At 42.0% G+C, this 21,582-nt stretch overlaps 2 protein-coding genes across 7 annotated transcripts in view; one reads left to right on the forward strand and one right to left on the reverse strand.

The window, feature by feature from the left end:
* GALK2 (galactokinase 2) overlaps positions 1–21,582 on the forward strand; it is an 82,624-nt gene that overhangs the window by 15,944 nt on the left and 45,098 nt on the right. For 3 of the 4 annotated variants that reach the window (XM_073303964.1, XM_073303965.1, XM_073303967.1), the window contains 2 exons: positions 3,046–3,136; positions 7,837–7,983. In XM_073303964.1, coding sequence (XP_073160065.1) covers positions 3,046–3,136; positions 7,837–7,983 — 238 coding nt within the window. The remainder of the gene's footprint in view (positions 1–3,045; positions 3,137–7,836; positions 7,984–21,582) is intronic. The other variant, XM_073303966.1, reaches the window with a different exon arrangement.
* FAM227B (family with sequence similarity 227 member B) overlaps positions 20,322–21,582 on the reverse strand; it is a 211,676-nt gene continuing 210,415 nt past the window's right edge. For all 3 annotated transcript variants that reach the window (XM_073303962.1, XM_073303960.1, XM_073303961.1), the window contains one exon: positions 20,322–20,671. In XM_073303962.1, coding sequence (XP_073160063.1) covers positions 20,559–20,671 — 113 coding nt within the window. In that variant the 3' untranslated portion in view covers positions 20,322–20,558. The remainder of the gene's footprint in view (positions 20,672–21,582) is intronic.

The raw sequence follows: 21,582 nt of genomic DNA on the forward strand, positions 1-21,582 counted from the left end.
TTAACACCACCCTATACCGAAAACGCACCGACCACTATGCCTACCTTCATGCCTCCAGCTTCCATCCCGGACAAACCACACGATCCATTGTTTACAGCCAAGCGCTGAGGTACAACCGCATTTGCTCCAACCCCTCAGACAGAGACCAACACCTACAAGATCTTCACCATGCATTCTCAAAACTACGATACCCACATGAGGAAATAAGGAAACAGATCAACAGAGCCAGACGTGTACCCAGAAGCCTCCTGCTGCAAGACAAGCCCAAGAAAGAAACCAACAGAACTCCACTGGCCATCACATACAGTCCTCAGCTAAAACCTCTCCAACACATCATCAGTGATCTATAACCCATCCTGGACAACGATCCCTCACTTTCACAGACCTTGGGAGGCAGGCCAGTCCGTGTCTACAGACAGCCCGCCAACCTGAAGCATATTCTCACCAGCAACTACACATAGTAACTCTAACTCAGGAACCAATCCATGCAACAAACCTCGATGCCAACTCTGCCCACATATCTACACAGTGACACCATTACAGGACCTAACCAGATCAGCCACACCATCACCGGTTCATTCACCTGCACGTCCACCAATGTAATCTACGCCCTCATGTGCCAGCAATGCCCCTCTGCTATGTACATCAGCCAAACTGGACAGTCCCTACGTAAAAGGACAAATGGACACAAATCAGATATTAGGAATGGCAATATACAAAAACCTGTAGGAGAACACTTCAACCTCCCTGGACACACAATAGCAGATTTAAAGGTCGCCATCCTGCAGCAAAACAACTTCAGGACCAGACTTCAAAGAGAAACTGCTGAGCTTCAGTTCTTTTGCAAATTTGACACCATCAGCTCAGGATTAAACAAAGACTGTGAATGGCTCGCCACCTACAAAAGCAGTTTCTCCTCCCTTGGTGTTCATGCCTCAACTGCTAGAAAAGGGCCTCGTCCTCCCTGATTGAACTAACCTCATTATCCCTAGCCTGATTCTTGCGTGCATATTTATACCTACCTCTGGAAATTTCCACTACATGCATCCGACAAAGTGGGTATTCACCCACGAAAGCTCATGGTCCAATACATCTGTTAGTCTGTAAGGTGCCACAGGACTCTTTGCCGCTTTTACAGATCCAGACTAACACAGCTACCCCTCTGATGCTTTATACCAATCATGGTGTTCCTCTGTGGGAAGGAGAATAAACTAGGCCGGTATAAGGCACAGCTCCTTTACATTGGTTTTACTGAGACCCCACTAGGAGTTGTATTGACATAACTATTTTGGTTAAAAAAACAAACAAACCGACAAATCAGACCTCTAATGGATATAGTAATACTGGTGCAAAACTGTGGAGACCAGGACCAGGCCAGTTTAGGAAGCACACCGTTCGTAGCCTATGAAAGGGTGACAGAGTACCTGCTCCCTTTTAGCATCTGGAAAATGTTTGCTGAGTCAACCAAAACGCCTCTGGAGACTCCTGCTGCTGCACAGCCCCTCTAGAGATGCCACTGCGGTGTAGATTGTCACTTGAAAGCCCCAGTTTAGCCCCTAATGTTTGAAAAATCAACATTCGCTTTTCCTGACCTTCTGAATACCTTTGCCCTTTCTGTGTTGGGCCTCTGTTGCACAGACAGCATCAGTTGGGCCCAATTATGTGATATAAATCTGACTCATATTTATAAGTAATTCACACTTCCTTCTGAATAATGCATGTGCCCTCTGCACGGAATGGGGGTAACATGGGCTCATTTCAAAACCAGGGTAAAAGTGATTTAGCTACAATATTTAGTGCACAAATAGTTTCTTGTATTCAGATTTAAGACTTCTATCATTTTAAAGTGAAGGAGGAACAGTAAAAAAATTCTGAGAGTTATCCTGGATGACATCTTACCTCCTCTGCATAGAACAGGTTTACATTTGATGTACAAAATATGTCAGCAATAGAGGCTGCTAGTGGAATTTTAGTATGTAAATATTAAGTGGTTTGGGGTGTCCAAAGCAGTAAATTCAGTTCTGCTTTGGTGGGCTGCCACTCACATCAGTGGATTATCTCAAAAGTAATGGAGAAGAAATCTTGACTAAGGTTTATGAGTGTAGAGAAAGTTTTAAAATGTATTTTTATTTATTAAGCACATTTGGAGGGATGATAATTATTTGTTTTAAGGCTTTTGCTTCTCTGAGGCTCTGATTTAGGAAAACACTTAAGTATATGCACACCTGCCCCCATCGTTGGCCACTGGATTCCCCCATTCACCGCTGGTGGGCTGTCGAGCAGGGATCCGGCCAGCAACAGGACCCACCAGTACTGATGTGGGGGAAACAGAAAATATGGCACAACTTGTCCATTTTTAAGAAAAAGTCGGGACACCTGCAGGCGGGCTTAAATATGGACTGTCCCTTTAAAAATGGGACGTCTGGTCACCCTACACATAGGTATCTTCAAAAGGATGCTTTTTTGTTACAAATTATATATTTAAAAATACAAATGTTCACACCTACTCTGTCACTGATAACTTAGAATACTAAAAAGAAAGAGAAAAATTGGATTTGTGTTTTAATATTTAGAGTGTGGTAGCTGTTTTTTAAAAACCAAACCAAACCCTTTATCTCATTTTTCTCAGCATTGCCAGAAAATACACTCATCAGTTTCCTTTTCTGGTTATAGCACAACCTTGCAATATTTGAGATGCAAACTTTGCAGGTAATTTGTTTTGTTTAAATGGCTGCTTCCATTGGAATGTTTTAAAAAGGCATGAAAACGTTGTTGGTGTTCAGTTTCATAATTTGTTTTTACAGAGCCCAGTTTCTGGGCCAAATTTGATGTATTAGCAATGTTTCCATTAAACAGCTTTTTTGTACAATCGGTGAATAAGGTGGAAGAAGAGCCAGAGGAAAAGAATGTAATATGTATTGTGTAAAAAAAAATGTCCAGGACAAAGTTTAAATGTTGCTGTTTCATCAGCAGATGGCAGCAGTAAGCCATGGAACTAAACTTACTGACATGTTTATAGACTTCGTGTTATATCTGTTTTTTCAGGGATTTCAGTACTAGTGTGAATAACATTCACATTAACAAAACCAAACCTGTGTGGCACAACTACTTCCTATGTGGTTTGAAAGGAATTCAGGTAAACCAAATTCATTTAACACATATGTATTATATGGGCTACCTTTTAAGATTAAAATATAATGTGGGTGTATGTTATATAATGTCCTATTATGCTTATTTATAAAATATGTTATTTAATAGGGCATTTTTTACTCATACAACTTAATTTGTAGCTGTCTTTTGTATCCTATTAACTAAAGTACTTTTATATTTATGTTAAAATATTTGTAAAATACTTTTGTTTTGCTTGTATGAAAATATTTGCAGAATACAAAACCTACATTAGATTTATTATATACATTATTATACAGAACAGTGTATTAATTTAGTCGGCTCATGATCAGACTCATTAAAATAGAAAAATGTAAACTGAAATAGTCAAAGTTAGACACGTTGCTGAACAGAACCACATGCGTAAGGTTTATTTTTAAAAGGGGGCTGTAGGTTTGGAAATATGGAACCTAAAATAATAATTTGTTCCCTCCTCCCTGTCCCCCAAGTGAAGACTATTTTAAAATGTAAATAATTCCTAGGAGTACTGGAAAGACACACAGACCCCCCCTCCGGAGTGCATGAGAACCAAATAGTGAAATTGATGGGTCCGATTGCACATGCTAGGCACAAGGAAATGCAACCCCCACCCCCATCCAATAACAAACTGGATAAAGCAAGCAAAATAAAGTAGTTTTTAAAAACAGTTTCAGTTGCAATAATCTGCTTCAAATTATTAGCTGTACAGGCTTTTCAATGCACGTCTTTGGGGTGGGATTTTCAAAAGCTCATAACTCACTTAAGAGCTAAAAGAAAAGTAGTACTTGTGGCACCTTAGAGACTAAGAAATTTATTTGAGCATAAGCTAAAGTCATTGTACTCCTGACTCACTTAGGTGCTTTTGAATGTACCAGCATCTTAGCTTAACTATGCCTTTAAAAATCATACTTGATTCAGAATGAAACAACAGCTCTTTCTTTATTAGGCTGAGAAAAAAAAGGAATTTTAGTACATCTATTTCTGTCTGAAACTTTGACAGAATAGTGAATGTTCAGTTCCATAGTTCATTTAGCACCTTTAAAACATGTTATACTATGCAATCATAGTAACAAACTGTTCTCTTTATGATCTAAAATTCCTGTCACTGCCCTATATGTTTCAAGCCCCAATCAGTGACTCCTATTTGCAGTGATGTGAATATTTTCAATCTCTGAATTGCCCCACAAGTAAAACATTCATTTCATTTGTATTTACTTTGCAATTTTATGCTAGTTTTCTTTACAGTAAAATGGCTTAGAGAAACATGACCTAAGTGTCCCTACATATTTTGGGGTGTGCTTTTGAGAGTTAGATCTTAAAAATAATTTTTTAAGCTTGATGGTTAATATGCAAAGCAGGTTTGTATACTAATGCTAGCAGAAAATAAGCATAAATGCTACAGACTCTTAAGAAACATTCAAATGCAAGTACTAAGAAGGTCCAAGGGGATAATCTGTTTATATGAAGTTGAACATGTTATCCTTTTGGGATAGAACTATTGCAGAACTTGGCAAAGTCCATTTTCATTTCTGAAACTGGAGTAAGTTTTTTATTTAAACATTGCGTGATAAGTTTGCAATTCTGATTCACATTGAAGACAACCCTGTGGATGAGTTTCTGGTTAAATATATTACTCAAGTAGTTTTTTAAACAGGCTTGTCTGATGTTCTGCATGAACGAGCATTGGCAGCAATAGCATTTCAATTAATAATTTGTTTGTATTTCTGGAAAGGGAATTTTTAGATAATTTGTAGCAACGAAGAGACACATTCAACAAGATCTTTCTTATGTGCTGCATGAACTCTGCCCTTATTGCCTGCAGTTGGCTTTATTTCAGGAACAGGAATAGATTTTTTTTTTTGTAGGAAAAGAGGGGAGCTTCTTTCTGAGAAATGTTGGCATTTCTCAGGTGATTGTGATGGTTACGTAAATCTGCATTGGCACATTGATGTGTATGTATTTATACAATTTATGTGAGTGATATTTTGGTTGGTACAATATGGTGTTTATTTTGAACCAAAGTGTACTAGAGATGATATAAAATTTTTTGTGAAAGATGAGAACTAAAATGTTTAAAAATGTAAGAACAGAATACAATCTACAGATACAGTTTTGGGATCCGTGAATGAAAAATATATATGATATTAATCTTGTGTGTGTGCATGCATGCACACACAATTAGATTTTGAGCCACAGTAAAATCTCTAAAGTTATCCCTTTGCTTTAAATATAAATAGTATGATAGCAGTCATCAAAAGCAGAGTGGCCTCACATAAACTCGTAACTTTAGAGTTAGAAAAGGTCCTCTCTTACTTGTACAAATATTTCTCATATCAACTACCTACTGTTCTTTACTGTATACATATAATTAATGCATAGTGACGACCAAGTGACTTCATTATACTGTATATGTAGCAGAACCAAGGTTATAATATCCATCTATTTTTTTCCAAGCTGCTAATACAACTGTATACAAACACAATTAATATTAACCACAAGTGGTAAGAATGCAAGCCAAAACAAGGAAAGAATAGATTAAAGAATATTTAGATAAATTAGATGTATTCAAGTCAGCAGCCTAACTTCAATACCTGGAAGATACTAGAACAAATTATTCAACAATGAATTTATAAGCATCTGGAAGACAATAGGGTTATAAGGAATAACCAGCATGGTTTTGTCAAGAACAAATCATGTCAAACCAACCTAATTTTTCTTAGACAGGGTTACTTGCCTAGTGCATGGGGTGGGCAAACTATGGCCCGTGGGCTGGATGCAGCCTGCGAACCATTTTAAGTTGGCTCACAGTTCCCGCTAGGGAGTGGGGTCAGGGACCGCAGCATGCAACTCGGCCCCGCTCTGGTGCTCCAGCTGGATTGGGGGCCAGAACATGCGGCTTGGCCCTGCTCCCACGCTCCGGTGGGGTCGGGGGCCACTCCACGTGGCTCCCAGAAGCTGCCACAAGGCTCAGCTCTGGCTTCTACGTGCTCCAATGGCTCCCTCCAGTGCTCCAATGGGAGCTGCAGGGGCGGTGCCTGCGGATGGGGCAGCGTACAGAGCCGCCTGGCTGCGCCTCCACGTAGAAGCCTGAGAAGGGATATGCCACTGCTTCTGGGAGCTGCTTGAGGTAAGTGCTGCTCAGAGCCTGCACCCCTGAGCCTCTCCCCATGCCCCAAACCTCTGCCCCAGCCCTGATCCTCCTCCCGCTTTCCAAACTCGTCGATCCCAGCCCGGAGCACCCTCCTGCACCCCAAACCTCTTATCCCCAGTCCCACCCCAGAGCCCGCCCCCCCAGCCAGAACCTACACCCCTTCCCACACTCCTGCCCCAGCCCCGATCCCCCTCCTGCCCTCCAAACCCCTCAGTTCCAGCCCAGAGCATCCTCCTATACCCCAAACTCCTCATCCCCAGCCTCACCCCGGAACCCGCACCCCCAACCAGAGGCCTCACCCCCTCCTCCACCCCAGCCCCAATTTAGTGAGCATTCATGGCCCACCATACAATTTGTATTTCCTGATGTGGCCCTCGGGCCAAAAAGTTTGCCCACCCCTGGCCTAGTGGATAGGGGGAAGCTGTAGATGTGATATGGCCTCATAACAGTCTTCAAAGATGTTAAGGGCTATTATAAAGAGGACAGGGATCAATTATTCTCTGTATCCACTGAAGGTATAACAAGAAGTAATGGGCTTAATCTGCCACCAGGGACATTTGGGTTAGATATTGGGAAAAACTTACTGTTTGGAAGGCTAGTTAATCTCTGGAACAGACTTTCAAGGGAGGTCATGGAATCCCCATCATTTGAAGTTTTTCAAAACAGGTTGGATAAAGACCTGTCAGGGATGGTGTAGGTTTACTTGGTCCTGCCACAGTGCAGGGGGCTGGATTTGATGACTTTCCAAGATCCCTGCCAGCTCTACATTTCTCCGATTCTGTATTTGATGTCTGTTTGATTCAGGGAGTTTGCATTCTTACTCGCGGGCTGCATGTAAAACTACCACATGGCTAAAATGTCTCAAACTTCAGTTTTACAAGGATCTCTACAAATTTCCAGTGTATTTTGTATTACAAATGCAGAATGCTGGCTCTGACAGTATCTTATGTTAGGAGACCCTGAATTTGGGAACTAATGTGACATCACAGGGCATGAGTCACAACAGAAGAGTATCTAGAGGTTGCAGTAGCAATGGAAATCAATAGTTCTGTGCTTTAGTGCCTTTTCTAATTTAGTGGAGACTTATAATAGGCTATTTTCTCTTTCAGTTCAGAAATATTCTTGGTAGTTGAGCTGTAGAGCAGTTTCAAGAATAGAAAAAAAAATGTTTTAAGCACCATAATTCAGCAACAACTTGTCTGAGAGACCTCAGAAATTCTCTGCTGTCCTTAGACTGAGCATGCACAATATCAGGTTTAAAATAATATTTTTAAGTGAAGAGGGGTATCAAGATATAACCAAAATTTGAAATGGTCTTAAAATCTTATATTCATGCACTTCTCTTCTGAATTTTAATCTTGGTTTTTAAGGACCAGACTTGAAAATGTCACAAACCCCCTCACTCTTTATGGTGACACCAAACAGCACATCAGTAGTTCAACAACTCAGCAACAGAAATCTCTTCCTAAACATGGGATAATTGAACATCTAAGGCGGTGTGTACTGGATACTCAGATTGTTTATTTTTTCATTGTTAGGAACATTTTGGTCTTAATAGCTCAACTGGAATGAATTGTCTGTTCGATGGAACCATCCCACCAAGTTCTGGTCTGTCTAGTTCCAGTGCGTTGGTATGCTGTGCTGGACTTGTGGCACTTACAGCTAATGGAAAGACCCTTTCAAAGGTAATTTACTGTAAAACCCAAGAGTATTAACTGTAAAATACAACTTTAAATATTGTTAACATCCATAAATTTTTAAGACACAATGCAATTGTTTTTACAAAGAACTGTTGGATATAAACTGAAAATATTGCACAATTGAGGAAACATGTTTGGCCAAATTTTGGCAGGCTTTAAGTTTGGCAAGGAAACAGGCATACATTAAAGCTGCAGAAAGAGCATTATTGTAAGCCTGTATTTTGGCCAACTCAAGTCTCACACATGGCCATCCCTGGACCAGATGTAATCTCTGCAAGCCAGGATTGAGCATATATGTTCTAAAGCATGTGGACCACACCCTCTGACCCTTATACTCCCTCCCTGAATGACTTGCTGTGGCTCTAGGAGCAAAGCATCTGTTGAAAGCCTGTAGAGAAGCTTCTTAATGGGTTATAGTCAAGGCAAAATAGGAGTAGAAATCTTCCATCCCACTCTCCCCACTGCGTTTTGAAATGAATCCATTTCCAGTCCACATCCAGAATTAAAGCCTTTTTAAACAAATATTGTTCCTCAAAAACAAACCCAGTGTAAGTGAATTGTTACCACTAAACCTGGTAGTAGACCTTTGTTCATGTGTCAAAACACCTCTGCAGTAGTTATGGCGCTTGAAGGTACCACATGCAATAAAGTTCAGTCTGGTGGAAATGTCTGGTAGAATCTAGAATCTTAAATTCAAACATCAGGAAGAGAAAAGAATAGATATAGTGTACACTTGTGCCTGTTGCCTAGTCATTGTAATAAGTGTATTCACATTCCATAACAGAGGAAGTGATTATCTGCAATGATCCAGAAAATTGACAAGGATCAGAAAGCCTGAAATGTATTAGTTAGTAGAAATTGGTAACTTGAACACTAAGAACAGACTTGCTGTATGCTAAGTAATACTGTACAGTTCTCTTAAGAAAAAATAAGTTACAGAATGTACCTTTGGCTGGATGTGCACATAAACTCACACATGGTCTTGGAGTATAGTTCTGGATCATGTCAGACCTGTTCTGAAGGTAAGCCAGGTGCAAAATGTCTGGTTGTGTTGAGTATGATGATGGGTGATAGCACGGATGAGGTCTGTGGCAGCAATGCTATCCTCTAGCACAACTTCAGAGGTTCTGCAGACTTTATAGCATGGTAGAAAACAAGAAGTCTGGTGCCAAAGGCAAGTTTTTGCACCTAGCACAGAAAGCTTTATACCCAGCGTGGCCCAGATTCTCTGCTGCACCAAGCTTACATTTGGCATAGCAGAGAGACAGGGGTGTTAAGGGATCTGGGGCAATCTGAGCCCCAGTGTAAAGTAGAGCACTCTAAGCGTCTGAGTCCCAAGGAACCATTTATCAGCTCAGTATAAAATATGCTGTGCCCCTCCCCTGCCAGCCCTAACGTGCACCCTGCACTTGGACCAAGTGGTGGGTGTTGCAGGGGCCAGCAATACCAGCTGTGCATCAGCTGGGAGCTTCCCCATGCCAGGGAATTTTGCAGCTGGACAGATAGGTGCTTTCCAGAACCTTGACACTTCTCAGACCAGAACTTTCTGGGGTCTCTATATTTATTTATGTATTTAAATTTTTTTGGAGGAAAAATCCCCCAAAGAAGATATTATTAACATAATTAAAGATCCTGAAGTAATCAATAACTCTTATACAAAATACATCAGCGCAAGTTATCATACTGCCCCCTTCCCCAAGGCATTTGATATAACAGAAATGACAACTGACGGTAATTTATATATGTTACAATGTCTTGTCATCAACGTGGACTGTCATGATAAGGTTATAAGAGAGGGTTGATTTTTCTTTCCCTTTTGATGGGTGTTGCTAAGCCTTAAACACATGCTTTGCAAAAGCAATGCACAGAAACTTTTGGCTTCAGAATAAGATTTGGCTGAATGGTAGGAGTTCTGTGGCCAAAATTCTGGAATTTTGACCTTTTGCTGAATGGAACAGTTATCTATTTTCTTGATACAAAAACTATTTTTATGAAGATACTTTGAGTTATAGTTTTCTCTTTCCTGGTAATGAGAGTTTTAAATAGTGGACTGAAAGTAAAAGTAACTGGAAATTAAAGTGATCCTATGATATTCTCCCTTAACACGAGGCTTTACATCTGTAAGATAAAGAAAAGAACAAGAGTACAAAATGAAAGTGCTGTGCAGTTTTATCTGTGTTTCAGTGCTGGCTTTTAAAAATAGCTTTTTTTGTAGAGGCTACAAGTCAGCTCAGAAAAAAAAGGTTGTCACTAATTATTGTGTGTAAAAGTGAAAAAGGGCAGTGCTTTAGTTTGCCTAGAATTATTAAAAAAAACCAAAAACATCCGCATAATAGTTTAGGCAAAATACCAGTTCAAGTCAATTCAGCCAGATGTGTAATGTTAACCTGTTGCAGTACACTAATATTCAACTTGTAAGATGGCAAATTTAAAATTAAACGGTTAAAAAGAGTTCCTCTCTTCTATAGCAAGATTCCAGTGCAAACCTACACTGCCAAAACATGAAGACTGCTAATGCTCAGTAGTATCATTTGATTTTAAAATTATTTTTATGTTAATATTAGGAAAAGAGACCCTCATAAACACAGCTTTTCAGCATGAAAAAAGTCTTGTCAACAGTGAAAGCAGAATGAGGTTTTTAATTGTCCTAGCGTCATGTTTTCTGGTAAAATTTGTGAGCACTGTAGACTAGTCCATTTGAATAATGAGATTTATTTGAGTGAATTGACCCTGGTGGTGTGCTGCAAATGAGAACGCTTGCTGTGCTGTGGTTTGTTAGGCCACCTCTACATTTTTTCCATTGCTTAGAGCAGGATGGCTAAGTACATGTTTACCTCCTGTGTAAACTAAGGCAACAACATATATAGCGTATTGAACGTACAAGGGAAACATCGCGTGGCTGAGGTTGAATGACATTTAAATACGTTCTTAGAAAGAGCAATTACGGTCATTTGATGGAGCCATAGGTAAGAGGCCCAAATCTACTCAGCTTTGGCAAAGCTCCCATTGATTTCAGTGGGAGCAGGCCTAATGTAATACATTTATATTTACTAATTGGGGGCCTAATCCAATGCCATGACGTTAATAGAATAATTCCCAATGATTTGACCTGGATTATGTGCAAATAAATTACCAATAAAACAAGATGTGTCAGCCTTGAATTTCAAAAGGCTTCAGGATTGGATTTATAAAGCTGAAAAAATTAAACCTGCACTTGTTCACACAAATCAGATGGATGGATGTTCAATTATTTTCATGCTGCAATAGTTGGGTGTAAATTTATGAAACTACTTTCAAAAATTTGGTCCATGCATGATGTAGATATTTAAGCAAAGATCCTATTTCTTGCAAGCGTACTTTGTAAAGAATGAGGCAAGAGAAGAATAAGAAATGGAATACAGAAACAGAACGGCACTTTGCAGGGGGTTTGCATTTGTACTGTGGACTGTGTGTATTTCAGGGGTGAAAGTAAGTTAGAGGACTTACCGGGGAAAGTAAGTTAGAGGATGCCGGAGTCCTGAGCAGGGGGCATGGCCTCAACCGGAAGGGGCGTGGCCTTAACCGGAAGGGGCGTGGCCTTTAAATCTTGATTTAAAGGGCCTGGGGCTCCAGTTTGCAGTAGTGGCAGCTGGGAGCCCGGGTCCCTTTAAATCACCCCCGAGCTACCAGCTGCAGAGGCTCGGGGGCAATTTAAAGGGCCCAGGGCTCCAGCTGCCGTAATCGCAGCGGAGCCCCGGGTCCTTTAAATCACTGAGGAGCCCTGGGAGCTCCCGGCTGCTGCCGCTACCCCAGGGCTCTGGGCTCTGGCAGAGCTTTAAAGGGCCTGGGGCTCTGCTGTGGTAGAGGCTGCCAGAGCTCCGGCCCTTTAAATCCCTGCCAGAGGTCCGCCGCTGCTACTCCAGGGCTTTGCAGCAGGGCTCAGGCGGAGATTTAAAGGGCTTGGGGCTCTGGCAGCCGCTACCACCCCGGCCCTTTAAATCCGCTCTGGAGCCCTGCCGCTGCTACTCTAGGGCTTTGGCAGCAGGGCTCCAACGGGGATTTAAAGGGCCGGGGCGGTAGCGACGGCTGGAGCTCTGGGGCCCTTTAAATCCCCGCCGGAGCCCCGCCGCCACTACCCCAGGGCTTTAAATTGCTGTCTGGGAAAGCTGGTCTCGGTATGGCGCACCGGCTCTTACCGGTGCACCGCACTGGGGCGTACCGGCTTACTTTCACCTCTGGTATGCTTCCTGGTATATTGTTAAACATACTTACATACATTTTATGAAAGTGAAACTTTGTTATTTTAGGCAAGTATGCTGTCTAATAATGTGGAATTAGTTGCTCCGTGGCTGATTTTATACCAATTGGAAATCAAACTAGATCATTTTGGGCCTGATCCTGTGATGTGATCCACTTGTGTAGCCCCTGCTCCCATGTGGAGTCCCATTGCAGGTAAGGTTGCCAGGTGTACAGTTTTCGACTGGAATGCCTGGTCGAAAAGGGATCCTGGTGGCTCCGGTCGGCACTGCCGACTGGACTGTTAAAAGTTGGCGGCACAGTAGGGGCCTGGAGCTAAGACAGGCTCCATACCTGCCCTAGCTCCGTGCTGCTCCTGGAAGCGGCCCCCAGGTCCTTGTGGTCCCTAGGTGCATGGGCGGCCAGGGAGGCTCTGCGCACTGCCCCCACCCCAGGTGCTGGCTCTGCAGCTACCATTGGCTGGGAACTGCGACCAATGGGAGCTGTGGGGGTGGCGCCTGTGGGCACAAGGGCAGCACACGGAGCTTCCCTGGCCGCCCATGTGCCTAGGGGTCGCAGGGATGTGGTGGTTGCTTCCTGCACCCCGACCCCCAGCCTGGAGCCCCCTCCTGCACCTCAAACCCCTCATTCCCAGCCCCACCCCAGAGCCCACACCCCCAGACGGCACCCTCACCCCCCTCCCACACCCCAACCCCCTGCCCCAGCCTGGTGAAAGTGAGTGAGGGAGGGGGATGGAGCAAGTGGAGGCAGGGCCTCAGAGAAGGGGCAGGGCAGGGGTGTTCGGTTTTGTGTGATTAGAAAGTTGGCAACTCTCTTGCAGGATGGGGGCCATAGAGTTTATGACTGCGCCTTTGAACCATAGTGCTGTGATCAGTTAGATGCCTAAATACTTTTGAGGATCCGGACCTTAGGACTTAGCTTCAGGTTTTTGTTGTGTTTCTGTTTCAGTTATTGAGGCAGGGAAGTTACACAAAAAGGGCCTGCTGCCAAATTCTTATATGAGCTTGGGTCCATTTGCTGACTAAGGAACTGATCCAAAGCCCTATTGAAGTCAGTGAGTTTTTCTATTTATTGCAGTGGGCTTTGAATCAATCACTAACTGCATTAATTTTGAGTGTTATTAGTCAAGAGGTTGGTATACTATAACTATGAAAGGGATCTTCAAATCAAAATTTATAATGTAGCAGTTTTGACTTGTGAATTAACTCAATGTGTTTATCTTGGCACAAGGATCTGTTGTTTTTACATTGGTTTATATCTTCTAGCTTTTTGGTTCAATACTCTTCTAATTGAATAAATCCTTAGAATATTGAATTAGGGATCATTATTTCAGTTTAAATGAAAATGTTAATCTAGTTTTATATACAGCTAAAGTCTTAATATTTTGCTTTGTGTAGATCAACATTGAGAATGGGTGGTTTTATATTTTAAATTCAATGTTTAAAAAAAGTGACTAGTGATTTTTGGGTGAGCACGCCATACTTTCTGAAAACCAGGCCCCTTTTTGCTGTCTCAAGTTAGGCACCCAAAAACGGAAGCACTTTAAATCACGAGTCACTTTTGAAAATCTAGGCCATTAGAAATAATGATGGAAAGAGGGGAGTCGGTTTGTGAAGGCCAGTGTTCTCCCCTTTTGCAATGCAGCACACTGGGAAAAGATGACATAAGCTTTGCACATTAGAACGTCATTTTTGCAGCTCAAGTGAATAGCACAGGTAGCACAAAGTGTTGTGTTTGTGTTTATTTTAAGTGCATTATTTTAATCTTGGATTCAGTGTTTCACATAAGTAAATGATGTTTTAATAAAAAGGGAAATTCAGAGGACACATGGCTTTAAATGTGGCTTTAGTCTGAAAAATGTCTACCTGACAATGCCATCTGGAGGGGGGGAAGGAGAGTGTGTTCCGTGCTTATGGCTATCATTGAGAGACAGTAAAAATAGAATTGCAGGATGCTGTTTTAAGAGTCACTTTTCAGTGTAGAACCACACTTAAAATAGTCTGTTGTACACAGAAGAGAAAGTACCATCCACTCGTCTAAATCCATTTTGATCCATCAATATGACTTCAGCAGGACTTACATGTGGGATAAACAGACCCCTGTACAGAAAGCCACCGGAAGGCTTAAACAAGCTTAAGTCTAGTGTTTACTTGGGATTTAAGTCGTTCATAGGCCTTGAGGTCATCTTCTGAACAAGGTCAATTTCACCCTGTTTGAGTAAGGGCTGTAGGATCAGGATCTTTGTGAACTAATTCTGGAAACTTTAGACAGAAAAGCAATGTTTTCTGTCATTTTCTCAGCTAAGTTATACACAGTAAGCCTCTGCACAACCCAGGGCCTGATCCAGAACATGCTGAAAGCAATGGGACTCATTCCATTGACTTCCATTGGACCAGGATTATAATTCCTTTCAGAAGAGAAAACACTGGGTTTTTAAGATGGCACTGCTAGCATTTGCTAAGGATTTATTTCAGATATGGAGACCAATCAGAATTTTGGGTATGACACCTTAGGATAATTTTCACAGTGATTAATTGTAATTTCACAGAAAGTCTCATGTGGTAAGCAGCAGGAGTGGATGAATCCTTAAAAAGCAAAGGTTCTGTTTCATGCCAGTGCCCTTAATAAAGAGGAAAGAGAAATATGAAATGAAGGATAGAGAAACCAAATTAAGTTTTGTGGTTGGTTTACACTGTGCACTGTAAATGACATAATAGTCTGTTTTTTGTTTTTGTTTTGTTTTGTTTTTTAAAAGAGAAAAGCACACTGGCTGAGCAGGTGGAAAATTTCCAGCTGTTCAGGCCTCAGGATACATAAAGCAATAGAATAGCTTTGACTCTTTGGTCCCAAACAGCCCAAGGAATTCAAATTAGACAGACAGAGAAACAAGGAAACAATCAATATCCCAAGTTTACAAAGCCAATCACATCTAGGAGAAATAGAACAGCTAGGTGAAGGCTTCTGGGAGCATGCGCTCCAAGGATCTCTGTCTTCTCCTGCACAGCTCATCATGTCATATTTAACGGAGTGCAAAAACTTTGGAGGCTTTAGACCACACAAAAATAAACATCAGTATGTTGCCCACAGGACTAGTACACAAATCAGTGTAAACAAAATCTAAACGTTTCTGCGGTGTACGTATACAACCGTAGGTCCCCAGTGCCGACGCTAAAGCTGGGCTTTAGTGTGTTGGGGACTTCGTGCTGACCATTCGCACCCGGCTGATTTTCACCCTGAGAATTTAGCTGTGGAATTTTCAAAAGCATTCAGCATTAGCCTTTTCCGCTTCCACCAAAGCCAAGGGTAGAAATTCCATTGCCTTCAATGGGAGAAGAGTTAGGCCAACACCAATGTCTTTTGAAGATCCCACCCTGATTCTGAAACTGCTGTGCAGTGAGGAAGGGTCTTAGAATTGTGCCTGTAGTCACCTCCCATCTAGCCTTAATTTCCCTACCTGTAAAATAGGGTAACAGTCAACTACCTTACCAGAGTTTTTGTGAGGATGAATGTCTATAAAGTGACTTGAAGTTGTAGACTGATGCGTGCAATGGTTATAATTTAAGATTATTTTATCACATTACTACAGAGAGTTTTTCCATTTCCTTTCTATTCTAAAAGTATCTGTCAAATTAAGGTGATTGAGCTTGGTGCTGGAAAACAAAGTTGCTTATCTATAAATACACATGTAGACTTTATATTTTAAGATGTTGTTGTTATAAAGCACTATCAAAGCTTCCAGGCCTCCTCCTCACCATAGAAAAAAAATTCCAGAGCTATTAACAAGTTGTTAGGTTTGACTGTGTTTATTCAAATCAAGTGGAAGCAGAGCACTTGAGCAGCTTGTGTGGTAATCAAAGGCCACAATCTCTCATGAACCAGACTGGAAATACACCATTTAAGTATGTTAAAGGACAGATGACATCAAGTTAAAATTACTGTGGTTATGACGACATCCAGATAATATCTGACAAATATTTTCCTGCTTCTGATGGAAATAAGTATCATTACCTTGCAAAACGTATGTGAAACTCAGGTAATTGGAATTTAGCATGCAGACCAAAGGCAGATGGTAACCTTCATTAGTCTCTAAGTATTAGGTTATTTTATGCACAAAATATATTTTAACATCAGGCCTTTTCTCCCCAGATGCTATTGGATCATATACTAAACGTCTGAGATTGAAAGACTATGAACATTTATGTTGGCTTAAACTATGTCTTTAGTGATGTAGAATAATGATCATGTCATGCTGCTATACATATGAAATAGTCATCTATATCTGTAGCTTTATAGTTTTCAGTACTATGAGCTGAAGACCTGATCCAAACCTCATTGAAGAAATGAAAAATCTGCAGTGGGTTTTTCCTCAGGCACTAAATCTTCCACACTTTATCGTGCAAGCAAGTGCTGAAAGCCACATTGGTTGCGACATATAAAATGAAACTGGACAACACATTGGTAAATATAAATTAGGAAACATTCCTGCATTGGCTGAGGGATAGACTAGGTGGACTAATAGGATTTTTGCATCTCCTGATTCTATGATTTTTTGCTCAGGCATACGCATAGATACCTTCATTTCCCAGAAGTTCTCTGATCAAAAGAGCTCTCTTGGAGCACTGACAGTGAGAATGTTTAAAGGCTGTAGCGCACTATTACACGGCTGTAGATAATAGGGGTTCCCCTCACAAGTAATTACCTTTCAAGCAGAAAGGAAACTGAATTTTTGTTTTCGAGCTTAATTGTTACACTGTCATTTTTCTTGCTTTCTTTTATTCACAAAATCTGATGTACTAACCTTGCCCAAGATGTCTTACCTAAAATAACTCAAGTGAATGTAAATTTATACCATCATTGTATAGATAAAGTCAATTCATTTTGTTTGTAGTCGTTCTAGATTTGTATATATCAAGTTTTGTGGGAATAAAGTATGTGCTTTTCCAAAACAAAACCAAGCAACACTAAATTTGTTTTACTAACAAATATTTGCCTGTCTCCCACCCACTAATTATCCTACTCTTTTAAAGGGTTTAAACTTACGTGAGATTAATTCTTTAAAGGTTTATGTGAGATTGAAAGAGATTGGTCACTGGTATGTAATATATTAAAAACGACAGTATAGCCTGTTTCGATGCAAAGGGCCACCTTCTGTCCCAGTTTACACCTTGTCCCAACCCATGCCCAGGATGAAAATCAGAGTAGTTGGCCCTTAGTCCACCTGCTTAAACAGAGGTTATTACAGTTCAATCTTCCTTATCTGGACTTCTCACTCTCACACTTCCTTAGCAGTTGTCTGTATATTTGTGGGGAAAAGTCATATAAAGTGGATGATCTTCTGTTTCCATTATAATTCATTGTCTATTGTCATCACCACCACACGGACCCAACAGAGATTAAAGAAATTAAATTAGTGATTAGTAAACTCCCAATGAAATAGGCTCTAGTGGGAAACAGTGTAACAAAATGTCATACCTTAAAAAGGTGAGTATATGAAAAACAAAGAGGAAACAAAACTTACAGAGTTGAGTTGTGTCTGTGTTTGATGCAGTGAAAGAGGAGGGGTGATGTAGCCAGAGTGAGATGCTAGGAAGATGACCGTAACAGCCATATTGGGCCGCATTATTAGGAGCATTGCCAGCAGATCGAGGGAAGTGATTATTACCCTCTATTCGGCACTGGTGAGGCCACATCTGAAGTATTGTGTCCAGTTTTGGGCCCTCCACTGCAGAAAGGATGTGGACAAATTGGAGAGAGTCCAGTAGAGGGCAACGAAAATTATTAGGGGGCTGGTGTACGTGACTTACAAGGAGAGGCTGAGGGAACTGGGCTTATTTAGTCTGCAGAAGAGAAGAGTGAGGGGGGATTTGATAGCAGCCTTTAGCTGCAGTGGGGTTCCAAAGAGGATGGAGGTAGGCTGTTCTCAGTGGTGGCAGATGACAGAACAAGGAACAATGGTCTCAAGTTGCAGTGAGGGAGGTCTAGGTTGGATATTAGGAAAAACTATTTCACTAGAAGGGTGGTGAAGCACTGGAATGGGCACAGGCAGATTTACCATGAAACAAACAGTGTGGTGGCATGGGGCCCTCAATGGCAGGGAGGCCCCCAAAATGCAGAACAAATCTCATCTGACAACCTTCCCCTGAGTCCCAGCCGGTAGCGCAGCATGGCTTAGGCAGGCAGGCTGCCTGCAGTCCATGGCTGGTGGCCCCATGCCGTTCCCAGAAGCGGCTGGCTGCTGGCACATCTCTGTGTACCCTTGGTCGGGGGAGGCATCTGCCCCCCTCCTCCAAAGGGGCAAGCAGAGATGTGCCAGCAGCAGGGCTAAGGCGGCTCCCTTCCCGCGCTGACTCCGTGCTGTGCCACTCCCGGAAATGGCTGGCATGTCCCTGCAGCCCCTGGGGGGTGGGGCTGGGGGGTTTGTCTCTGCGCGTTGCCCCCGCCCTGAGCGCCGACTTCGCAGCTCCCATTGGCCAGGAACTGCGGCCAATGGGAGCTGTGGTGGCAATGCCTGCGGCCAGCAGCGCTCAGAGACTCCCCTGGCCTCCCCCACCTAGGAGCTGCTGCCAAAGGGGTAGGACGGTCACTTCGGGAGCTGCGCTGCCCACGGTAAACACTGCCCCCTGACTCCTCCTGCACCCCAACCCACTGTCCCAGCCCAGAGCCTGCACACCACACCCAAACTTCCTCCCAGAGCCTGATCCCCGCACTCCCTCCTGCATCCGAGCCCCCTGCCCCAATCAAGGTACCTCGCTTTATTTTCATTTACTTCCTATTATTTATAATATAGGAGGAGGATGAAGAAAAAAAAAGAATGAAAAACAGGGTGGGGGGGGAAGATAAGAGAGAATGTTATTTTTTTTGGCTGGGTCCCAAGGGGGCCCCCAAAAAATGAAGCTGTGCACAAGGCCCCACTAACTCTAAATCCGCCACTGGGAATGGGTTACCGAGGGAGGTGGTGGAATTTCCATCCTTAGATTCCATCCTACATGGGGTTTTTAAAGCCTGTCTTGACAAAGCCCTGGCTGGGATGACTTAGTTGGGGTTGGTCCTGTGTTGAGCAGGGGGTTGGACTAGATGACCTCCTAAGGATGGTCTCTTCCAACCCTAATCTATTATTGGAACTTGTGAGAAAAGTTCTCCCCCTCCCACCTCTGTGGAAAATTTGAACTTTTCACTGAAAAAAAAAAAATGAAGAACAAAGATTTTTAGCTGAAAACCAAAAACTTTTCGGGTGTCGAGCTTTTCAACAACAATTTGAGACTTTCTTTGGAAAGCAGACACTTTTAGTGAAAACGTTTCATTTAGTCAAAACCCAAGTTTTCCATAAAAACAAACAGTTTAGGTGGAAAATTGACCGGCCCTTGTGAGGAATTTAGAAAAAGAAAAATCTTTCTACCTAAAAACAGCAGCAAATACTTCAATGAACCTCCCCTCCCCCCACAACTTTGTTAGACTAAACTGTGTCTCCATTGATCTGATTTCTTAGGGTAGACTTCTTTGTGCTGTCTATATTGGATAGGAAATACTGTGGCTTAAAGATGAAACAGTTTTTAAGTGGTAGAAATTTCTTTGTAACCCAAGATTTGACTTACTCCTTATCAGGAAGAACTTTAAACTGTTTCAAACAAAAAACAGAGGTATTTTTTGAAACTCTCCTTCAGATCAAAGGCTGGTCCTGGTCTGCACATGTGAACAAGTTATCCGGGCTACAAATGAGTAAGCATTGCCTCCTGGTGATGGATAAATACTGATCAGAATTTAGGATGAGGAGGGGGGAAGAAACAGAATAATCTTAGAGGTGGGTAGATGTGCGTGCCCCGCTTTAGCTTTTTCCAAATTTGCCAACTACTGGTATCTGAAAAAAGAGATTTTTAATTTTAAAGTGCTTGAAAAACAGCAGCTTGCTTAAAAAGTTTATTGCCTCTTGCATGTTTCTAAATGATAAAACTTCTGTGCAACATTAAGTAACAATGAATTTTGTGTGTTGTGATTCTGTTCTTGATAATGTTGTTTTGCTCTGTTTTAATTAGGCACATTCTGACAAAATGTAGTTATATTTTCTTTTTATTGCATAAACAAAACGCTAAACACAGTATCTTGTATAACTCCTTGATGCTAAACATCCCCCAAGTCAAGCACTGCCAATCTGGCATGTGAACTTGCCAAGAGATACTAACACCCTGATTGCATTGGTCTTTGAAGCAGGAGTTGGAAAGCTATGATATTTGAGGCACCTGCTTACCAGATTGGTGGTGGAATTTAGTCGTTTCCTGAGAATGACATGCTCAGTCTCTGGGAGCAGGAGAAGGAGAGGTGCCAGCAATTCATGGAGGTGGCAGGTAGGCGAGGAGATGTGGGGAGGAATAAGAGGAAGAAAGGAATCCAAGGAGCTCATCTAGGCCTGCTCTGGGGTCAGGATCAGATGACATGAAGGTACCTAAAGACATAAGGGATAACCACGGACAAAATAAAAAACAAACAAACTTAAGCTCCAGTCCTCCAAATATGTCTCTCCTCTCTCATGATATGGGGCATTACTTCAGTCACTACTACAGCTGCAGTACTGGGGGGCTATAGTACATGCATGGAAGTTTTGGCCAGTGGAGCTGAATGTTGGCAGATCCATTGCTCACAATATTACAGTTCAGGGCAGTTGCTCTTATATTCCCCTTCCATGGTCCAGCCAGGGCTTCTGACTCCCCAGCTGTCACCTGAGTAAGGACTGCAGGATTTGGCCCTAAATGGTTACAGTAATAGCCATTTGATCATTAAACAGCCAATATATAGCACAGCATTGCATTGTGCTGTATATTCTGCCCAGTGCATTCTGGAATGCAATAGGTCACATGATTGTTTTGAGCTGTGCTTGTGGGGGAGTTATCGTGAACCTATGCAGATTATCACATAACTGATGTAGGTCATTTGAGGTCATGTGAAATAAAAATGATAGAAGATGCAGTGAAATTACTTCTAGGGTCGTCTAGGAAAAATGAATTCTGACCTAGGTCTTCAATAACTAGTAACCATTTAGCTACTCACAGGGCTCAGGAACATTTTTCTCCTGTTTTTTTGGAAGGCTGAGATCCAGAAAACAATTTTTTGAAGTTGTTTGGTCATTTTTACTGTTCCGTTAAATGGCCCACTTTGCTTATTTACTACACCAGATAGCATGCAAATGGGGTTGTGTGTCCCTCTTACGACTCATGTGTTGTGTTAGCAATATTATTTCACATTCTAGCTACATTACCACACTCACCCACATCTGAGTGGGGTAGCGTGGCTGGAATTCTTCTCTTTTTTGTGGCCAGTACTGGAGAAATCAGAGGGTTTTAGAACGTGTGGATTTCA

This window comes from Lepidochelys kempii, chromosome 10 (genome assembly GCF_965140265.1).
Source record: "Lepidochelys kempii isolate rLepKem1 chromosome 10, rLepKem1.hap2, whole genome shotgun sequence".
Classification (NCBI taxonomy): domain Eukaryota; kingdom Metazoa; phylum Chordata; order Testudines; family Cheloniidae; genus Lepidochelys; species Lepidochelys kempii.